Raw genomic sequence first — 19024 nt, forward strand, 5'->3', positions numbered from 1 at the left:
GAGAAATTACACCCAGTTTATTATATTTGTAATGGATTAATAAAAAATATTGATAGGTGCAGTCGCTTAAACGAATGTCTTTTCTGTAAATGTGTACTTTGTAAAATAGATTTTATGTCAAAGCATTAAAGAATGAAGGAACTTTATTCTCTTCATTGTCACAATAAAAAAAAATCCTTACCAATTTGAATGTTAAAATTTGATATTTTCGAATCGCTTTTCTATAACTTTTTTGTTAATATGGTGATCTAAATAAGCTGCTTTTAGAATAAAAAATTATATACTCAGTGATTTTTCTATGCACATATATCATATATTTTGAGTTTATTTTTCATCTTTTTTTTCTTTCATTCTGCTTTCATATTCCTTCATAAAATGTCGTCAGAGTTAAAACTAGTTGAATGGTATTTCACGAGATTTAAAACCTTCATTTATAATTACTTTAAATTCTGATTTCATGTTTCATTTCGTAATTTACTTCTGTGTTATATTCTTATTCTTTGTATTTAATTTCAGTTTCAATTTATTCCATAAACAAGAGTATACTAAGGAAGTATTGTTATAAGATCTATCCTGCGAAAGGTCCCTAGAACATGAAAAGATTTTCCACCTGTCTGTCGTCTGTGTCGATATTTATTGGGCTGATAATTTTCGAAACTACTGGATCGGTTCTCGTCAAATTTTATATGTAACATGTAAGGAATGTTCATTTTATAAAGCGGACACTGAAAAATTGCTACTAATTCGAGTACTTTGATAACGTTATTTTGAAAACAAAAATGGCATTTAATAGATATAATTTAAAGCTTTCACATATAACAACTAGAATAATTTAGAATAAAAATTAGAAAATTGGCGTTACTTTAAAGGTGTCCGTTTAATAAAATGAACACTCCTTAGATGGTGAAACGGAAATCATAATTTGTCTAATTATCCTCATTAACAATGTGGTGACCTGATAATATACTGAGGCTGAGTTTAGGTTTGTCTAGATAATGCCAACATGGGTGGCGAAACGCGTCGGTGAATATTTGTGTGTTTTCGGCGTTGTGGGGATAAACGTTATGTTATTATAGCGCACTCAGTGATCAAAAAGATGCCTGATGACCTCATCTTAAAATTTCGCATAGTAAATGTTATTTAAATTTTATAAAATAATATATTCCTATATTTGTGGTTTATGAATTCGTCTTAATTTTTTAAGTTAAATATATAGATTTTCGAAAAAATTAAAAATTTTGTAACACATTTTACAATAGTACTTATAAGAAGAACGCTAAGCAACTGCTTGTTTGCTCAGTCGGTTAGAGCGTCATGCTAACAACGCGGGTTCGATCCCCTCATAGATTATTTTTTCTCTTGCCCTGTGAATGGTACCTATTGTTTTTTTTTTAATTTGTTTAATTGTATTTCACGGACGAGGGAAGTTCTGCCTAATAACATGTGACCAATCATATTTCAGCAAAACTCACAAAACACCATCTACTTTTAGTCTTAAAATTATTTCTTTCTTTTACACTTAAAATTTCTTTAGCTTTACATTCACATGTTTAGTCCATTTTTGTTGCACAAAATCTATAGGTTCTATTCACTGCTATTATTTTCATTTTTTGTCGAAATTTTCCATAAAAGCCTCATGGAACATGATAAATACCGAATACATCAAATATCGATTAAGAAATATTAAAACAATTAATTTTTAACTAAGTTGTGACTTTTTAGCTTTTAAAAGACAAAAATGTTGATGTCTCATTTTCATTTAATAATTGCCTATTTACAATTTTATTGGGCAAATCACACTTGAAAATTAACATAAAGGTAATAAAACATTAAACTCAATTCATTTTAAATAGTAACTCTTTAAGTTTAAGGTTTGTCTCGATGATTGTAGGAAAGAATTTGTTGAAGTTTCGCTAAGATACTGACATTTATTATTTATTATTATAAAATATTAACAGAAAAATTAAATACATTTTGATTGAAAAAATCTGTGACCTGATTTGTTGATTATTGACAATATTTGACAACACAGTTACTATTTACCCCGTCAGAAAAGTTGATGGCATCATCTTAAAAAATCCTTAAATAAACTTTCAAAAAATACGCCCCGAAATTCATTCGGTATCTTTGTTGTGCTTCGAAGGAGCGGGAAATAGTAACTTTACACATTCATATAACACTTAATTGCAAACCATAATGATTTATATAATTCAAATAATATAATTGTTATTAATTATTCATCTCGTATAAGTTAAAACATGGACGAACACGAAGCCGCAAGTGTAAATAATTAGCTACATTATATTTTGGGACGTTTAAGTGCAACAACCGAAACCAGTGTGATACAAAGAAAGTGAAGACGATTTTGTTGAAATCGCATTGTCCATTGTCTCTACCCATGTAAGTGTATCACCCTCTCATATATAAAAACCATCTCAAATCATATTCTTTTAAATATCACCGAGTCTTACTACCAACGACACAAAAGCAAAAATGAAAACGTCGTGTTTTATTACTGTAGTGGCCCTTTGTATCGGTTTCGGAACTTCCAAAAAATATATTCCAGATGGAGGGTAAGTTTATTTTTTTGTTATTTTTATTTTCGTATTTAAATGTAAATGTGTAGAAGCTTCCAACCTTCCATGAATCGCTACTACGAAACTAATCTACCATCGCCCACCAACAACACGAGATTAGAAGCCAAAGAATCGAAGGAGTCGTCAGATCGTCTACGATTTGGTATTCCCGTTACATCATACGGAAACACAGGAAATGGTGTCCAGTATGGAACTAGTAACATGGGCTATGTGTTTAGTCCCATGAAAATTGATGTGGGTGGGATAGCCCTGGGAGCTTTGATAGGTCTAGGTGCTGTTTTGATTGTACCTAAACTGGCGGCAGCTTTTAGTGGAGGTTACGGATACAGAAGTAATAATTTTTTAAATGAACGTGATATGTAATTGATAAATGTTTGGTTGTTTTATTTAGGTCTTGAAACTGACGTGTCTTCGATCACTGAAACTTTGGCAAGGATAGACAACACTTTGGAACAGCATCATATTGACAGCAGCAGCTGTATGCAGAGAGTTATTTGCACGTACGTAAATGAGGCACAAAGGAATATGCAAACTGGAGAAGCTAACACAATGGACCAGCTCATATTTGCCTTGACCAAGTATGTTGACTTTTTTAAATTATGTATTGTTTAAAATGAAGTAACTGAAAGGTTCCAAAATTTTAGCGTTTTCTAAAACATATGACTGGTTCTTAATTTGTTAAATTTATTCCATAAGTAGATGTTTAGTGTACTGATTTGGAATGGAATATAATATACATCGCTAAGCCCGAAACAATCGAATTACGTAAAACAAGTGAAGCTATAATTTCCTTCATTTATACATAATAAGATTGATCTAAAAACTAAACATTTACAGTAAGTCAAGTGACAATTGTTTCAAAATTTAATAATACTACCGGTTTTTTATTACACCTGATGTAATAGACCCATATTTTTCCATTACGTAAAACAGATTTCCTGTTTCCGGCTATCCGTCGTCTATCTCTCTTTTTTATTGAAAGTATAATCTTCGAAAGTGATTACCTATTTTAAAATTTTAGGTAGGTACATTGTCTAGTCGAGGAAAACATATTTTTTTTTATTTATCCCGTTGAAAAGATGATGACGTCAGCTTAAAATAATATCACATAAAATATGGTACCTACACGAGCACTAGTTATCTCAGAAAAAAAATAGAACTTCTAATTTTATAGTTAATTTAAGAGTTTACTTAACAAAGTTTGCAAAGTTTTACTAATACCTGATATTTCTTTAGAGATACAAAGTGTTAACTAAAATATATTTATTCAGTTTCGTTCGAAAACTGATGATGATTGATGACGTCTTTCAATAAATATTGATTGGTAAATACGTCACAAAATGCGGTACTGATTGTGCTTTGGTGCTTTGTTTTTTTTTAATTGTTTACACAGAATGACTCCAAATAGTAATAATGTCAATAATAATCGGAGAGAAATTTTACAACTAATTTATATGTAGAGTATTCCTACCCAAAACCATGGTACCGTGCCCAAAACTAAATTTTTACTTAAAAAATATAATTATATTGATTTTTCAAAGCCTTTGCAATTTTATATATTTTTTTTGCAACGAAGTGTTAGAATTTTTTATTCCCTAACCGGCTTATATCATTTCATTTGATTGCATTTTGAGTAACTGTATGTGATATTAAAATGTCGTTGCTTATTTCAGTTGTTTAAAAATGGCCATACAATACTGGTTTTATTCAAATTTAAGAAAAAATATATTGCTGATGTGGGCATAGATTCATTGATATAAAATAAACAAGGGCACAAACAATAATTTCTATTTTATTACTAAAGAACTAAAAACTAAGTAAATTATAAAAAATCAACCTATATCAACCAAACGATGTAGTTAATTCTTACTTCTTTAACTTATATAAACTTTCGAATTAATTGTGTGCTTTATACCGGCTAATTTTTTGAATTTCTGCTCTTGTTAGCCATGACGCTTACAGCTGTTGTAATTTCACTGCTGACGTAAGCATCATGGTTAACTACACTAGAAATTTAAAAAATTACTCGATACAATAAAAAATACACATAATATATTGACCTTTGCTTTGGTAAGTATAATATTAGTGTCATATGAAGTTCTAGTTTTTAGTTTAGTGATATTTTCTTTTAATTCACTTTAGAAAGAATAAACATCAAAATAATATATGTAGTACTTATAAATTGAAATTTTTATCACTGGTACAAAAAAATGTATACATACTGTAGCTAAACAAACTACTATTTTCCCTTTTTTTTTTGTTCCAGTAATACCTTATTTTCCTACATGCTTGATGGAACAGCAGTCAAACAAGCCATCGACATGGGAAAAGAAGGAGACTCCGAAAGATGCTCCTCCTTATATTCCAAGTGCCCTATCAGCAAAGAAAACGTCATGAAAGTAATAGCCAGTTTGCTTCCCGCCTAATTTTAAAGACAGACGGCGGCTGACTCGTAGTTTTTATTTATTTGCAACGTTGGTAGTTCCTAAGTATTTATGTCACAATTTTACGTCAAGTCCACTTGTCAAACAACTGTCATTTACGTGGCCGGACAAATGTTTTTGTATTTATAATAAAAACTATACTGTTATTTGTGTTTTTGTATTGAGTAAGTGTTAAAAATGGGGCTTTGCAAGTGCCCGAAGCGCCGAGTAACAAATCAGTTCTGTTTCGAACACAGAGTCTGTGTTTGCGAGAACTGCATGGTAACCAACCATCCCATAGTAAGTAATTGAATTTAATCCACTTAAAATTATTAAAATAAATGAAATTTAGTGCGTGGTGCAATCGTATTTACAATGGTTACAAGACAGCGACTACAACTCAATCTGTGAACTATGCAGCAAAGAATTAAATGTTGAAGACAGTATCAGGCTCACTTGCTACCGTAAGTTTTTCATAATATCAAAACCGGTCATTAAACAAACGCGTTACAGATGTATTCCATTGGTCCTGTTTGGATCATTTCTCGAGACAGTTACCTCCAACGACAGCCCCCAGAGGGTACACTTGTCCTTCCTGTAAAAGTCCCCTGTTCCCCCCTTCAAACCTAATCAGCCCTGTTGCTGACGTTCTGAAGGAGAAACTCGCCGGCGTAAATTGGGCTAGAGCGGGTTTAGGGCTCCCATTGGTAATGCCAACCTAACAACTTAAAAAAGTGTACTTGATGTAACTTTCCAGTTATCTGAAGATAGAGAGGTGAAGGCTGTGGTTAATCACGTGACTACCTCAACCATCTCATCCTCGAGTAAGTCTCCAAACTCCACACATTCCGTCGTGAATGTGGAGGATCAAGGTGCTTTCAGCCGGACTGGGGCTGACGGGTATCAAGCTTCTTCTAACCGAAGGATCTTCCAAGATGTACGGGAAGTGAAACCAGTGGTTTTTGATCATGATGATGACAAATATAAGCGGAGGCCTGCGTCGGAACTTGTGAAAACGTGGTGGAGGTGAGTATTTGTTTTGCACTTGGGGGTTAGTACATTGCTCTTGTTGTAGGATAACTTTCGGGGGGCCCTCGAAAGTAAGAGGCGGTAGATCAATATATAAGAAGTATTGTATGTTGGGGATAATTTTAGTGTTGGGTGTTATTGTTTTAATGCTAATTATGTCAAGATTAGGGAGATATACTACTGAGAATGACCCTAATTTCGATATAAGAAATAATCCTAATATTCATGTGCAGCATGTGCAAGCTCTTGATTGATGTGTGAAATTGTATATTTTTTATTTAAGTACTTTATTATGTCAAAGGTCGTCTTTAACTTCAATTATATGATGATATTGTACATACTTAGATTGAACGCTGAATTAAATATTTCGGTTTACAGGTGTTGCGTTTTTTTGAGTTTGTTGTTAAGTTTCACTTAAATACAATTTTACGAAAAATAAATTTGTTTATCTCTACAGAATTTAATCTTAGTATCTGCACTTCAGTTCTGGAAATACGTATTAATGGATGGTAAAAATATTTATACACTTTAACAGGGGCGGCTGGTCAGCGACGGCAGGGTCGGCCACGCCGTACCAGTCATTTTAAAATACTTAGTAAGTAAATTAAAAAATAAAAAAAGAAATAAAGTTTGAATGTACGTTAGGATAGAACATATACAGGGTTAGTCACGAGAGAATTACTTCTGAAAATTATTTTTACGCAACCCAAAATACGAATACCATGTACCATTTGATACTAACTGAATTTAAAATAAAATGCTTAATCCATGATTGCTTTGAGTTTGGCAATCTCATTTTGACAATTGTGGAAAAAGAGGTTACGCGAGTGTCCATGGTGGTACCGCAGCCAGTCGGAAATCTCCTCCGGCGCCGCTAATAAATTTGTCAGTGTGCCTCTTGATCTTTTGCAACCGATTAATCACGAGAAAATTATTTCTAAAAATTCCTTTTACGGAATTTTATTCAAAGGTTACAACACAAACTCAAACAAGTAAGTAAATAATTTAACTACTAATCTGTTGAAAATGTTGGGCATTTTGGGGGGATGCTACGGCTTTTTTGTAAATGGATGGCCGAAGAAGTCCAGAGGTTGCAGATTTGCACTTCGAAGAGGCTCTAGGTGACGCAGAGATGGTGAATTAACACATGCACATTAGCGGCGAACAACATTGGTAGAGCACTTACGGCTTCAATATAGCCCAGATTGATCTGACTGTATGTCGTCGATCGAATGGGGCTCTAGAGGCGAGTCAACGATGAAAAAAAATGTTAAAAATTAATTAACGTCAAAGTGACACTGCCAAAGTCAAAGCAATCATGGATTAGGCATTTCATTTTAAATTTAAATAATATCAAGTGGTACAGGGTATTAGTATTTTGGGTTGCGTAAAAATAATTTTCAGAAGTAATTCTCTCGTGACTAACCCTGTATATTAAAAAATACATTTTATTATATTGTAGGTACAAAATAAAGCATTTGTTGCTAATTTTAAATGCTGATAAACACGCTTTGCCGGCGAGATTTCGGCACGCCGTATCCGGGAAAGCATAATGCACGATGTTTCGACTTCGTAGCAGCTTACGGTTCCATCGTTCTCTTTGTCTACTACATTGTAGTAGACAAAGACCTGGCGGAACGTATGTTGCGCCAGGTCCGGCGAGATCCTCCTTCGCCGTACCCAGCAATGCGAATTTAGTTTTTAAAACGCTTAATATTTAAGATAGCTAACAAAATTACAAAACAATAACGGTTTCGATGTTCTTCAGTGCATACTATTTTTTTTTAATAATAATTGTTGATTTAATACATTTTCCTGTGTATGAATAATAAACGAAAAAAATTACATTAAATTATCTAAAATTTCATTGTTCGTACATAACTTTGCCACAACATAAATGCGTTTTTTCTGTATTTTTAGCATCTAAGAGTTTTCAGATATTTCAGAACTGAATTTAAAGTTTTAAGTCATTTTAATTATATTTCAATAATTATTCAATTAATTTATTTGACAATTTGCCATATACATTTAAAAAAAATAAATGTAAATGAAGATAGTTAACTGTTGATACTTTTATTATTACTTTTTTTTATATCTTTTAACTGCATGCCATTATTTAATTATTATTATTTAATTATGGATGTCTGGGGTCGGCAAGCCGTATAGCCGCCGGCGCCGGTCGACGCGGAACCCAGTAAAAATAATTTTTTCGGTGGTTCTCAATTAATGATAAAGCAGAACAAGTAGAATTAAGGATTAATAGTATTTGGAATCAAACTGACATTGTCAATTTCCTATAAAAAAATTATGTTAACAAGTCGAGGTCGAAACATTTGAGATGTTTTGTACATCCTGGCATGTAAAATGTCAGTGGTTACGAGTAGCGGCCATACATTACGAAAATATATAACACCAAGGTGTAGACTCAAAATATTTGGCCGACCCGAAATTTTGACCCACCAGCCGCCACTGCACTTTAACGAAATTGCGATCTTCACGAATGTTTAATGTAGGAAAGATCAAATGGATTAGCTCGCTATTCACCAGCTTTCCGAACTCGAAAAACGGCGGGAACCTTCATTGATGATATCGGTTGACGTCACAAGTATGTGACGTCATGTGTTGTGGCCGCGTATGTTGGAAAATCATGCTTCTACGAAAAAAAGATCTAATACTCGACAAGTGGAAAGTCGGAGGATTTTACCGAATCTTTAATAATTAGATGGAAATGTTTATTTCGTTTTATCGTTATTATAACAACTGCATCTTTGTAGTCTTTGGAAAATTTTCACTATGCCAGTACAATTTAAAAAAAAATGTTACTTTTCTCCATTTTTTTGAAAAGATATCGTATCAAGGACTTAATACTCGTAGTTTGCGGGAATTTTCTATTCTTCTGTTTTTAACGATTTTTTTTTTGTCGGTTAAGGTCGATTCTAGACTCACGTTGATGTCACTCAGATGTTTTGGCGCGGACAACACACTAACGGTAGAGGCTGAATTTTGTACGAAAAAAATTGACCTAAAGGTGTTTAAACAGACCCTGATGTAATCAATTAAATAAATCCAGTTCATTAGATAAGCTATAAAAGCTGAGTCAAGGAATTTTATTTTGTAGTTATGATTAACCCTATAAGTTAAAATAAAGATAAAAATGGATTATTAATCTACAAGTGAAGTCCACACCAAGTTTAATACGCAAACTGTTCAGTACTAATTCGAAAAGTTACGCGCTGTAAATAATGTCCTCAACCTGGCGTTTGAGGTCTTCTTGGAAGCATTTTTCGCACCCATGTGCATCTCTGCTGCCAATACTGTCAAACAAACGTCATTTTGAAACTTATTTTTTGATAGTCTGTGCAAAAATTCAACAGTAGACCCCTGTAGATGAGAAAAAATGTGACCAAGTTAATATTATAATGTCCTGTCCCATGACACAAGATTGTGGAGGAGAGTTTTGCAATAGAAACACTTGCAGAAGATACAGAAATTTACAGGAGACACCAGTCAGAGACGCTCCGGTACAGTTTTCTGCACCAGGTGGTGTTCCTGCGCTTCCAGGTGGACAAGACGGAGAGTGGGATCTCCAATATTGTCAGTGGTCTGGGTGGACATGGGTAAAAAAATCCGATAAGGACGCAACTCATCAACCCGTCACACCAAATAATCGACAAGTGCAAACGACGCCACGACCTGCCAAAAGCACCGAGTATAAAATAGCCGCAATTCGCATCTTCAATCGATAACATATCATTTACAGGCAGCTGAAGGCGGAAGAAAAAAAAAAGGGCGGCGGCGGCGGCTGCTTTCGCTGTTTTAAGAAAAAGAAACCACCACCCCCCTCGCCACGAAAGGTTTCTTCGGCGAAGAGTGTGGCAGAAGTACCACCAAAAAAGTCGGAAACCAATATGAGGGAGCCTGAAGATCAGTTTGACGGTTGTTGCTGCTGCTGCTGTTGCTGCATGGACTACGAACCGTGTTGTTGTTCTTGCGGTCAGGTGTGTTGTCCTTGTATGCAGGAGCAAATTTGCTGCTGTTGCCACTCGGGCCAGAAGAAGACAGAATCGAGGTGTGCGTGTACGCAGACTGTAAAGGAAGTGAAAGAACAGTCTACCAAAATTAGCGAGATGCGCATACCGAAACCTCAGCCGAAAGTTTGCAGTTGTAATAAAAGAAGAAAGTGTAGGTGTCGAAGACCGGTCTGTTGTAACTGTGTACGGAATACTTGCCCTTGCGTTCAGCCGATGTGTTGTAGTTGCAAGCGTGACCAAACCAAAAATAAACAGATAACTACATCTGGAAGTAAACAGTCCATTAACTCTCCGGCAGGAGGTAGCAAAGCGTTGACCGAAGAAGACAGCGATAAATCAAACCAAAAATACCAGTTCGATAATGAGCCTTTAATTAACTACTGCTTGAATCGTCACCCACGAAAACCCACTGCTATCGACTTCTTGAACCTAACATCCAACAATTTCTCCACTTTACACAAGAGCTTCGACATTTTACTTAAAAATAACATCAATATCATGAGTCTGTTTGATGACAAGAAAGAGCTACGACGTGAAGGCAATTCAGATAGTTGTTACCCTTCTAACCACACCATAGCGTGTGTATCTTCTGACAACATAAAAAAAAACTCCGACACTGAACACTGCAAACTGTTAACAGCAGTATGTGATGCTATACTGTCGAGCCATAAATTCGACAACGAAAGGTACGATTCTTCGCCTCACCACCCAAAGTACGTCCAGAAACGCTGCGATAGAAAAGATTCTCAAAACTCCTTCAACATATTTTCTAGTCGAGGTTTCTTGCAAAAAATTTTAAGCGAACTGAATTTTCCAACCGTAACGAGAAGTGGCAACGACGTCAACATCCACAGAGAAATGGGTGTCCAGGCCGGTAATAATTCGTCAAAGAAATCTGAAATGGTGCAGACAAAAAGGTCTTTGACGAAACTAATAAGAACCAAAAGCAGGGTTCTAACGGCTCCGCGGTTTCCCAAAAAGGTCGAGAATTTAAAAAGAAGCATCGACTTACTAAAATTAGAAGGTTATGACGTTAAAACCCTCAAGAAAAGCTTGTTGGAGATAAAATCTAAAGCAAGCAAAGCAAAAAAGGACGAAAATAAAATTAACTTCTTTAAGAATACCGAAGACGTTGACAACAAAGTGGAATCGTCGCTTCATAATAGAGAGGACACGTCTTCTAAAGATATAAACGAAACTCCTTCGAGACTAGAAAGGATTGAACAACTGTTGAACACTATCGAATATATAACTGGCTCGACGGGCGAGTGTTTCAGAGAAGATGATGATAATTTTGGCAATACTTTGGATTCTTTGCTGCAGAATTCACACAATGGCCATTTACTGGAAACGACGTCACCACCACTTACTGATACAGAATTCCCTTTTAACGCTGACGAAGGAAAAATGACAAATGAAGAGAAAGCAGGGAAAAGAAGCTCTACACTGCTTGATGTGTCTTAGATTTGTGGATGTTGTAATGTAGTGTTGAAGTCTTAATGCAACATGTTGTATCTAATTAATTTAATGCTTTATTTTTGGTTTCATCCAGGGAAATGGGATCTCTACTACAGCATTTCTGTGTCTAGTGGCGTTTTCATTTCACCCAGTTTTGTTAAACAACTTCCTTACGACTTTGGTTCCGGCTTTAACTACTTGCGGAAATACTCCACTTAAAATTCGAAAAAAAGGTACCCCACTCTACAAAGGCAGAAAAATGTGTAGCTTCGTGCTTAATCAAACGAGGTGGTGATCTTCACTGTGTAACCGACGAATTCAAACACCACAGGGAAATACATAAATAAAACACCATTAAATTTATACTACCTACTTTTATTAAACACTTTACAAAAGCATCTAAGTTTTACAACATTCCTGAGAATCAGTTTTTTCGCAACTATCTTTCTCAGAATAGGAACGATTATATTTCAGATGGCTTTTCACTAAGTGCCCGGTAGCTAAAGCGGCCATTAACGACAATTCACCTACAAGAACAGTTGCACAAACAATTCTAGCCAACTGTTTGGAATTTGCTCCTGGAGAATCTTCATTTGGTCCTCTGACACCCAACATATCCAAACAAGCCGACTGCGCAGGAAGAATGGTTCCACCTCCTACTGTGCCAATCTCAATAGAAGGCATAGTGCAAGATATGTACAAATCTTGCCCGTTTTCGCCCCATGGCTCCATTATAGTAATGCAATTGCTGCTAGCTATATTCTGGGCCGGATCTTGACCCGTAGCAATAAAAATTGCAGTTACTATGTTAGCAGCATGTGCATTGAATCCACCTATAAACATCAGGATTGACATTAAAAAACAAGAAAACACCCGACGAGTTTCTTACCTATGCTTCCAGCAACAGCCGAACCGATCATGTTTTTAGATGTATTGAGATCTACAAGAACGTGTGTTGATGATTTTAGAACCGAAGAAACAACGTCCCCTGAAACAATCGCTTCGCAAACTACCGACTTTCCTCGACCTTCGATCCAGTTAACTGCTGCTGGTTTTTTATCAGTGCAGAAGTTTCCGCTCAAGCTTAGTATTTCCATATCTGGGAAACGTTTCTGGACGGCTAGTAGAGCCTTTTCTGTGCCTTTGGATAGCATGTTCATTCCCATTGCGTCTCCAGTTTCTGCTACGAACCTTAAGAATAAGTATCTGCCAGCCAGTCGGGTCGTGATTCTCGTCAATTTTGCAAACCTACTGGTCGAATCAAAGTTTTCTTTAACCAGCGAAAAGTTATCGGTTACTTCTAACCAAGCAACGACTTCTGTCGCTTTAGTGATGGAAGTAAAACGTACTACTGGCCCTCTGGTCATGCCATCTGCCACAATTCGACTCTTGATTCCGCAGTGTTCTACAGCACGACAACCTCGATTTGTGCTAGCAATCAAACAACCTTCTGTTGTCGACATCGGTATATAATACTGTTTGCCGTCTAAAAGGAGAGGACCAGCAACACCCAACGGTACAGGAATGTAGCCAATCACATTCTCGCAACACGTACCCATGACTTTGCTATAATCATAGTGCTTATATGGAAGATTTAGGAAAGCGTCTTCACATTTAGCGCTAATCTGGATGATCTGTCTTCTAATTTTGACACCACGTTCTTGATTGTTCACTGCCTTCTCCAAGTTGTACGACGGTATATGTTTAGTGTCTACTAAAAGAACTACTTCTCTATCAGTCAATTTGGAAGCTCCGTCCGATCTATAGATTTGTAAACACTCTTCCAAGCTCCTAGAAAGAAGAGGTTCCTCTAAATCTTCTATTTCTTCGTCGTTTATCGTTTGCACTTCTTTCTCTTCGTTTACGGAATCGCTTTTGGCGAATCGCTGCTGCCTTCTGAGGACGTGAGTTGTTTCGTCGTGAGTTTGTACTACCGTTTCTATTTGTTGTTTCAAATGGTCATCGTTTTCGAAAAAGACGAATTTGATAATAAGCGTAACAACAAGGATGAGAATGACGATATGGTCAGCGCTTAAAGCAAATTGTTTCATGAGGAAGCCATACAAAGACGAATCGTCAGCACAATTTGTGTTGTCGGTGTTTGTGTTATTGGAGACATCGGTGGTGGTGTCATCCTTAATGAACCACCGACTGTGTATATGTACAGCAGTTAGACCAATTGACATGATGAGTTTAACTCTCTGTACAGCAGGATTTGCTTTTTCGTTTTCCTCTAACAACATCTTTGAAACTACCGGCTGTTTTTCGCCGTAAAAATTGGAAATGCGCGACAACTCTAGCATGAGAGACAAGCAAGCAGGGTAGAATGTCATGAATATCACATAGTTTACGAGAACAGAAAGACAAGCAAAATATGAGAGCATCTCTAGGCGATGAACTCCCGACAATGTTCCTACACCTATGACTAGAGTTTCAACAACCGTGTCTAAAGTTATAGTAGGTCCTAACACCGACATGCCCCTAGCAATCTTACTAGTGATTTCTTCCTGACTCGAAGCAGTCAAAGCAAACTGAGCTAAAGTCGCAGCTTTAGACAAGTCAATCAAAAGCAAGAAAAAGAACAAAGCATCTTTCAAATCCACCAAGTCAATCTGAAGGAAGTTCAAGACAGTCGATGTGAAAACGAAACTAGAGAACACTATGAATAGGCCAGCGATACCCAAGATGTATTTCGATCCGAGTTTTTGTAAGTTGCGGAATTGGTGGGAACTGTATAGGATGGCTAAGCAGCGGATTACCGTCATCACGATGACGTCCACCGCTTTGAACTGCTCTTCGAAACATCCTGGACAAGGTTGAGATCGTTTTGCGTGAGAGTCGGTGTCAGTCTGTTTTTGGTCTACGGTTAGCAAACAAGTGGTTAGTGTTATCACAGCCACTATTACTTCCCATGGGTGTGTTGCGCAAAATTCACCGTACAAGCGAAATACTCGAGACATAGCAGGGTTACCTTGGTTCGCCCTCACACTCCAGAATATCGAAATAAGCACATTTTTAAGCAACACACACACGCGACGAAACTGTGATTACTGATTATTAAAAGTATGAGAAGAGATCAGGCATTTTTGGATTTTTTTCTGATGGTTTGTAAAATGCCGCAGTTAAGTAACAGCTGTCAATGCCACTAGTGACCTGGTGACATTTGCTAGTGCTAAACGAAAAGTTCCTAGATTGGGATGTCATGTCCACTGGCGGTAGATTTTTTGAAAACCTAAAATTAATTTATTACTTTATTATCATTGTTACGTAACAATGGAGCGATCTCATGAATGTCAGTTATCATCCAAGTTTTAAATAGACTAATTAATGCAGTAATAAATAATAGTGTTAATTCGAACAACGTAATAATAGCCACATACGAATTATAACCACAATATTTTTTCTGCAGTTCAAAAGTTTTTGCTTCTTCAAAGTAGTTTTTTTCAATTCGCGAAACGTGTTTCACCGCGGTGAGGTGTTTCACGACAAATTCTCAACCAATTAATATTTTCAGCACCGACATAACCTTAAAATGCTTGCACGGTTTGACAAGCTCGACATTTTTCAGTGGTTTTAAAATATACCATTCCCCATAAATATTCTGCTTGGAATACTCCAGAAATGTGATTTTTGCTAGTTTCCATCGACACGAACCTACAAGATGAGCCTCTTTTCAAAATTCTGTTTGACCGTTTTTGAAATTCTGAATGAACTGTACATCGGAGTTGGAGCAGGGTTTGTAGGCATGGTTGTGTTAATCCAACATGGTTACAAAACCAATCAATTATTAAGGACCCTCAGCCTTGCAACAATTTCCTTGGGTAGCCTAATCTATGTGTTTCAATCATCAAAAGAAATGGGACACCCCTCACTGAAGAAAATTATATTTATTTCTGGATGTGACTCTGGATTGGGGTTTTCTTTGGCTATTCACGCAGCGAAAATCGGGTTCACCGTGGTGGCTGGGTTTCTAAGTCTCGAATCTTCAGGAGCAAAGGAAATTAAAGCGTTCCACAAAAATATTACTCAGATAGAACTTGATATTACCAACAGTGATAGCATATTTGTGGCTGTTGAAACAATAAATCGGTACCTGAATACTAACCCTGCCTATGGTAATGTTAATAAACTTAACTTATTGACGTTAATTTTTATGTTTCTAGAGTTTTATGCGCTTGTCAATAACGCAGGTGTAATGGTTTTTGGGGAGTTTGAGTGGCAAACGGAAAAACAAATACATCAACAAGTTCACGTCAATCTAATTGGTACCATGAGCTTGTCAAAAGCCTTCCTTCCGCTTCTGAGAAAATACCATGGTATTCACGTACTATTGTATTACTAAACTACTTTTTTTTTTGTTATAGGAAGATTAATCAACATTACTAGTCACTGTTCGTTCGCTTGTTTGCCAGGCCTTGCAGTATATGGAGCCACAAAAGCGGCTATAAAAGCCTTCACTGATGGTCTGAGAACTGAGCTGAGCAAATATAATGTCAAAGTAATCATGTTCACGCCAGGTTCTTTTTTTACTCAGTGTAATATTATGGCAAAACACGCAGAACATGTACACGAAATGCACAAAGCTTTCACCAGAGAACAGAGATTATTTTATGATGACTATTTTCAACGATACCATTCATATTTATTGGGTATAAATCCTCCAAAAATCCCAAGTCCTATCCAAAACCCGATATTATACAAAAAATTTGAAGACGCTTTGTTGCTGAAAACGCCAGATGCAGCTTATAAAGTCGAACCTGTGAGATACGCTTTTTACCACTGGTTGTTCAAACTAAGTCCAACAACATCTATTCGAGATTATTTCATTGGAAAATTTATGAGCATGCCTGAGTACAATATTAAACAGATCTGGTAGTTTTATTTTCGTCTTATTTTTAATGTTAATAAAGAAATATTTTATCATTGGAGTTTTAATTTGTTAGTTGATAAAAATAATTGAAATGTCATACTGGCTGTCAGCAGTTTTTATTCTTTGTGTTGCGTTGCTTCAAACTAGGGCACAGGCTCCTCAAGATCCTGGACTGATACAAAGTATTAAACCTAATTTTGATGCCGTTAAGGGATTGATATGCTATCAGTGTAAATCTGTGAGCAATGAACTGCAACCCTTATGTGATAAGACTATATTTAAACTAGCAACACCAGAAGAGAAATATAACATGTCTTTGCAGTGCCCACATTACCAGGGTTTGTTAAATTTAGTGAATTATTGCTTACAATATATCTATTGTATATTCATAGGGAGTTATTGCTTTACTAAAGTTAGCAAACGTGGTAAACAAACTGAAACGACAAGAGGCTGCAGCGGACCCACTGACAAGAACGGTAATTTGATGAAAGTTGGCTGCATGACCACAAAAGATCTTGTACTGTGCTTATGTGACAAGAAATTTTGTAACAAAGCTACACCCACACTTTTGAGGAAAATAAGTGTTGTTTTCGTTTTGGCTACCATGTTCACGATTTTAGTGTAGTATTTACTACTAGTTCCTAGGTTCTTTTATGTTGACCAACTTTGTATTTGCTTTATTAGGTAACACCACTTTTGAGTTGTAACGTTTTAATTAACAATACACGAAGTTTATGAATTTGATTGTTGCAGACAAATATTGAAAATTATTTTGGCCTCAAAAAGAATTTTTGCTAATAAAGACAAATAAAATACAAATTTTGGTTTGACGTATTTTTGCGTTACCGATGACCCCATTTTAGCCATATCATCTTGGTCGTTGACGTTTGTTTGACAATTGTGACATGTGACTTTTAAAGGTTATGTTGTGTTCACTTTCATAAACAATTAAATTTAATTAAAAACAATGTCCAAAGCCGTTGCTCGAATGAAATCCTTGAAAAAGGTAGTCGAAAAAGTAAAACATGGCAAGTTAAAAACAAATATACCAGCGGGATTAGCGGCCGCAGGGCCCCCGCTAGGTCCCATGCTTGGTCAAGTAAGAACTTTAAAAATAGCTTTTTTTGTGAATTAACTGGCACATTTTGTAGAGAGGTATCAATATCGCAGCATTTTGTAAAGATTTTAATGAGAGAACCAAGGACATTAAACAAGGAATTCCTTTACCTACTCGAGTTATTGTAAATCCTGATCGGAGCTATGAGCTTGTTATACACAAGCCCCCAGTAGTGTACTTTTTGAAGCAGGCGGCAGGGATTCAGAGAGCGGCAATGGAACCAGGTGTGTTTGTAAGTTTTGATTTCCAGTATCTCATTTTTTTTTATTTGAAGGTAAAGAAATTTCCGGGAAAGTCACATTAAAGCATGTTTATGAAATTGCGCAAATTAAAAGAGAAGATCCAACTCTAGAAACGAAGTCTTTAGAAGAAATGTGTTTAATGATCTGTGGTATTGCAAAGTCATGTGGAATTGAAGTTGTGCGAGATCTTGATCCTAAAGAGTATGGAGAGTTTATTATTGAGAGGAAAGCGATAGTAGAACAACAGAAAAAAGAGCTACAAGAGAAGAAAGAGGCCAAAATGTTGCGTACTGGATGAACTGTTTTGTGTACAAATGTAGTTATTTTTAAAATATAAGAATAATAAGTAAACATAATATTGTTTACGTTTTAATAAAGTACATAATGGCTCTTGCTCTGCAAACGGAGATTTAAAACAAGTGAACATAACCTTCACAATAGCAGCGTTCAGTTTGAAAACTTTGAAATATATCATGACAGCCAACTTAACCCGTAACATTCCTAACAAAACTACGTCATGGATTATTAGATTTATTATTAGTTTGAATGAATGATTATATTTATGTTTAAAATGCGTTACTTTATGAATTACCTCTTTAATAGGTATTGTAAGCTAGTACGATGAACTAATTATTTTAAAATAAAATATAGCAGTAAATAACAGGTTGTAGTTACTTTTTGTTCATTATGTTAATTTTGACGTATTAAGAAATGTGACATTTACATTTGACAACTAACCTCTTCCGACTGCAAATTTTATTTAACAAAAAATTAAATATAGAAACAAGATGACGTTCATGAAAAAGTTTATAAAGTTTTGTAATGATAATGTCGTAATGATATCAGGGTTATCAATAATTGTAGGTGTGCATTGGGGTTGGTCGAAATTGCAGGATGTACCAGCTTTGGTTCGGCCTGAAGAAAAGAAAGATTTGCCTCTTATCGTTGTAAGTTGCCTTAATTGAAATTGCTCAGGAAACTATTACAATGAAATTCATTTAAGGGGACGCGAAAGTTAGGAGAGTTAATTGAACACAAATATCACGAACTAACTGATGCAGAACCTAAACAACCATGAAATGATAAAACACGAATCATAACTTTGTACATAGTAAATAGAAATAAATTTGTTGTATTTTTGAATATGAGACTGTTAAAGGGGTTTTTTAAAGCGCTGCTCTCATAGCTCAACTGTAGTTTGGGATAAAATAAAATTAAAATGAAAATCGTTTTTATTGTTTTCACTATGCCATAAGG

General features: G+C 35.6%; 7 protein-coding genes and 1 long non-coding RNA gene across 9 annotated transcripts; 7 read left to right on the plus strand and 1 right to left on the minus strand.

The window, feature by feature from the left end:
- Positions 1 to 2493: 2493 nt before the first annotated feature.
- LOC135134647 (uncharacterized) lies at positions 2494 to 5062 on the plus strand. Its single transcript, XM_064063379.1, has 4 exons — positions 2494 to 2573; positions 2627 to 2928; positions 2989 to 3175; positions 4864 to 5062. The coding sequence occupies exons 1-4, from the start codon at positions 2494 to 2496 to the stop codon at positions 5021 to 5023; spliced, it is 729 nt and encodes a 242-aa protein (XP_063919449.1). The 3' UTR covers positions 5024 to 5062.
- A 61-nt stretch (positions 5063 to 5123) lies between these two features.
- On the plus strand, positions 5124 to 6426 carry LOC135134077 (zinc finger protein-like 1). The gene is made up of 5 exons (XM_064062673.1): positions 5124 to 5320; positions 5373 to 5484; positions 5534 to 5727; positions 5778 to 6046; positions 6096 to 6426. The coding sequence occupies exons 1-5, from the start codon at positions 5219 to 5221 to the stop codon at positions 6301 to 6303; spliced, it is 885 nt and encodes a 294-aa protein (XP_063918743.1). The 5' UTR covers positions 5124 to 5218; the 3' UTR covers positions 6304 to 6426.
- Positions 6427 to 8756: 2330 nt separating this feature from the next.
- LOC135134713 (uncharacterized) lies at positions 8757 to 11925 on the plus strand. The gene is made up of 2 exons (XM_064063494.1): positions 8757 to 9758; positions 9810 to 11925. Exons 1-2 carry the CDS (start codon positions 9469 to 9471, stop codon positions 11542 to 11544), a joined length of 2025 nt encoding a protein of 674 aa, XP_063919564.1. The 5' UTR covers positions 8757 to 9468; the 3' UTR covers positions 11545 to 11925.
- On the minus strand, positions 11893 to 14682 carry LOC135134712 (3-hydroxy-3-methylglutaryl-coenzyme A reductase-like). The gene is made up of 2 exons (XM_064063493.1): positions 12428 to 14682; positions 11893 to 12371 (listed from the first exon to the last, which is right to left on the minus strand). Exons 1-2 carry the CDS (start codon positions 14496 to 14498, stop codon positions 11938 to 11940), a joined length of 2505 nt encoding a protein of 834 aa, XP_063919563.1. The 5' UTR covers positions 14499 to 14682; the 3' UTR covers positions 11893 to 11937.
- Positions 14683 to 14766: 84 nt separating this feature from the next.
- Positions 14767 to 16461, plus strand: Sro (shroud). 2 transcript variants are annotated; one of them, XM_064063497.1, is made up of 4 exons: positions 14767 to 15273; positions 15331 to 15653; positions 15702 to 15854; positions 15903 to 16461. In XM_064063497.1, the coding sequence occupies exons 1-4, from the start codon at positions 15200 to 15202 to the stop codon at positions 16412 to 16414; spliced, it is 1062 nt and encodes a 353-aa protein (XP_063919567.1). In that variant the 5' UTR covers positions 14767 to 15199; the 3' UTR covers positions 16415 to 16461. The 2 variants fall into 2 exon arrangements, with proteins under 2 accessions (XP_063919567.1, XP_063919565.1); XM_064063495.1 differs by having other exon boundaries at positions 14767 to 15653.
- Positions 16462 to 16499: 38 nt separating this feature from the next.
- LOC135134716 (uncharacterized) lies at positions 16500 to 17197 on the plus strand. The gene is made up of 2 exons (XM_064063499.1): positions 16500 to 16746; positions 16801 to 17197. Exons 1-2 carry the CDS (start codon positions 16500 to 16502, stop codon positions 17031 to 17033), a joined length of 480 nt encoding a protein of 159 aa, XP_063919569.1. The 3' UTR covers positions 17034 to 17197.
- Positions 17198 to 17284: 87 nt separating this feature from the next.
- On the plus strand, positions 17285 to 18170 carry LOC135134715 (large ribosomal subunit protein uL11m). The gene is made up of 3 exons (XM_064063498.1): positions 17285 to 17507; positions 17560 to 17749; positions 17800 to 18170. Exons 1-3 carry the CDS (start codon positions 17376 to 17378, stop codon positions 18063 to 18065), a joined length of 588 nt encoding a protein of 195 aa, XP_063919568.1. The 5' UTR covers positions 17285 to 17375; the 3' UTR covers positions 18066 to 18170.
- A 316-nt stretch (positions 18171 to 18486) lies between these two features.
- LOC135134466 (uncharacterized) lies at positions 18487 to 18997 on the plus strand. Its single transcript, XR_010281317.1, has 2 exons — positions 18487 to 18714; positions 18771 to 18997. It is a non-coding gene; the product is annotated as an uncharacterized LOC135134466 (long non-coding RNA).
- Positions 18998 to 19024: the final 27 nt, after the last annotated feature.

This window comes from Zophobas morio, unplaced genomic scaffold (genome assembly GCF_036711695.1).
Source record: "Zophobas morio isolate AGI-343-1 ecotype UQ-CSIRO unplaced genomic scaffold, CSIRO_AGI_Zmor_V1 ptg000023l, whole genome shotgun sequence".
NCBI classification, from domain to species: Eukaryota; Metazoa; Arthropoda; class Insecta; order Coleoptera; family Tenebrionidae; genus Zophobas; species Zophobas morio.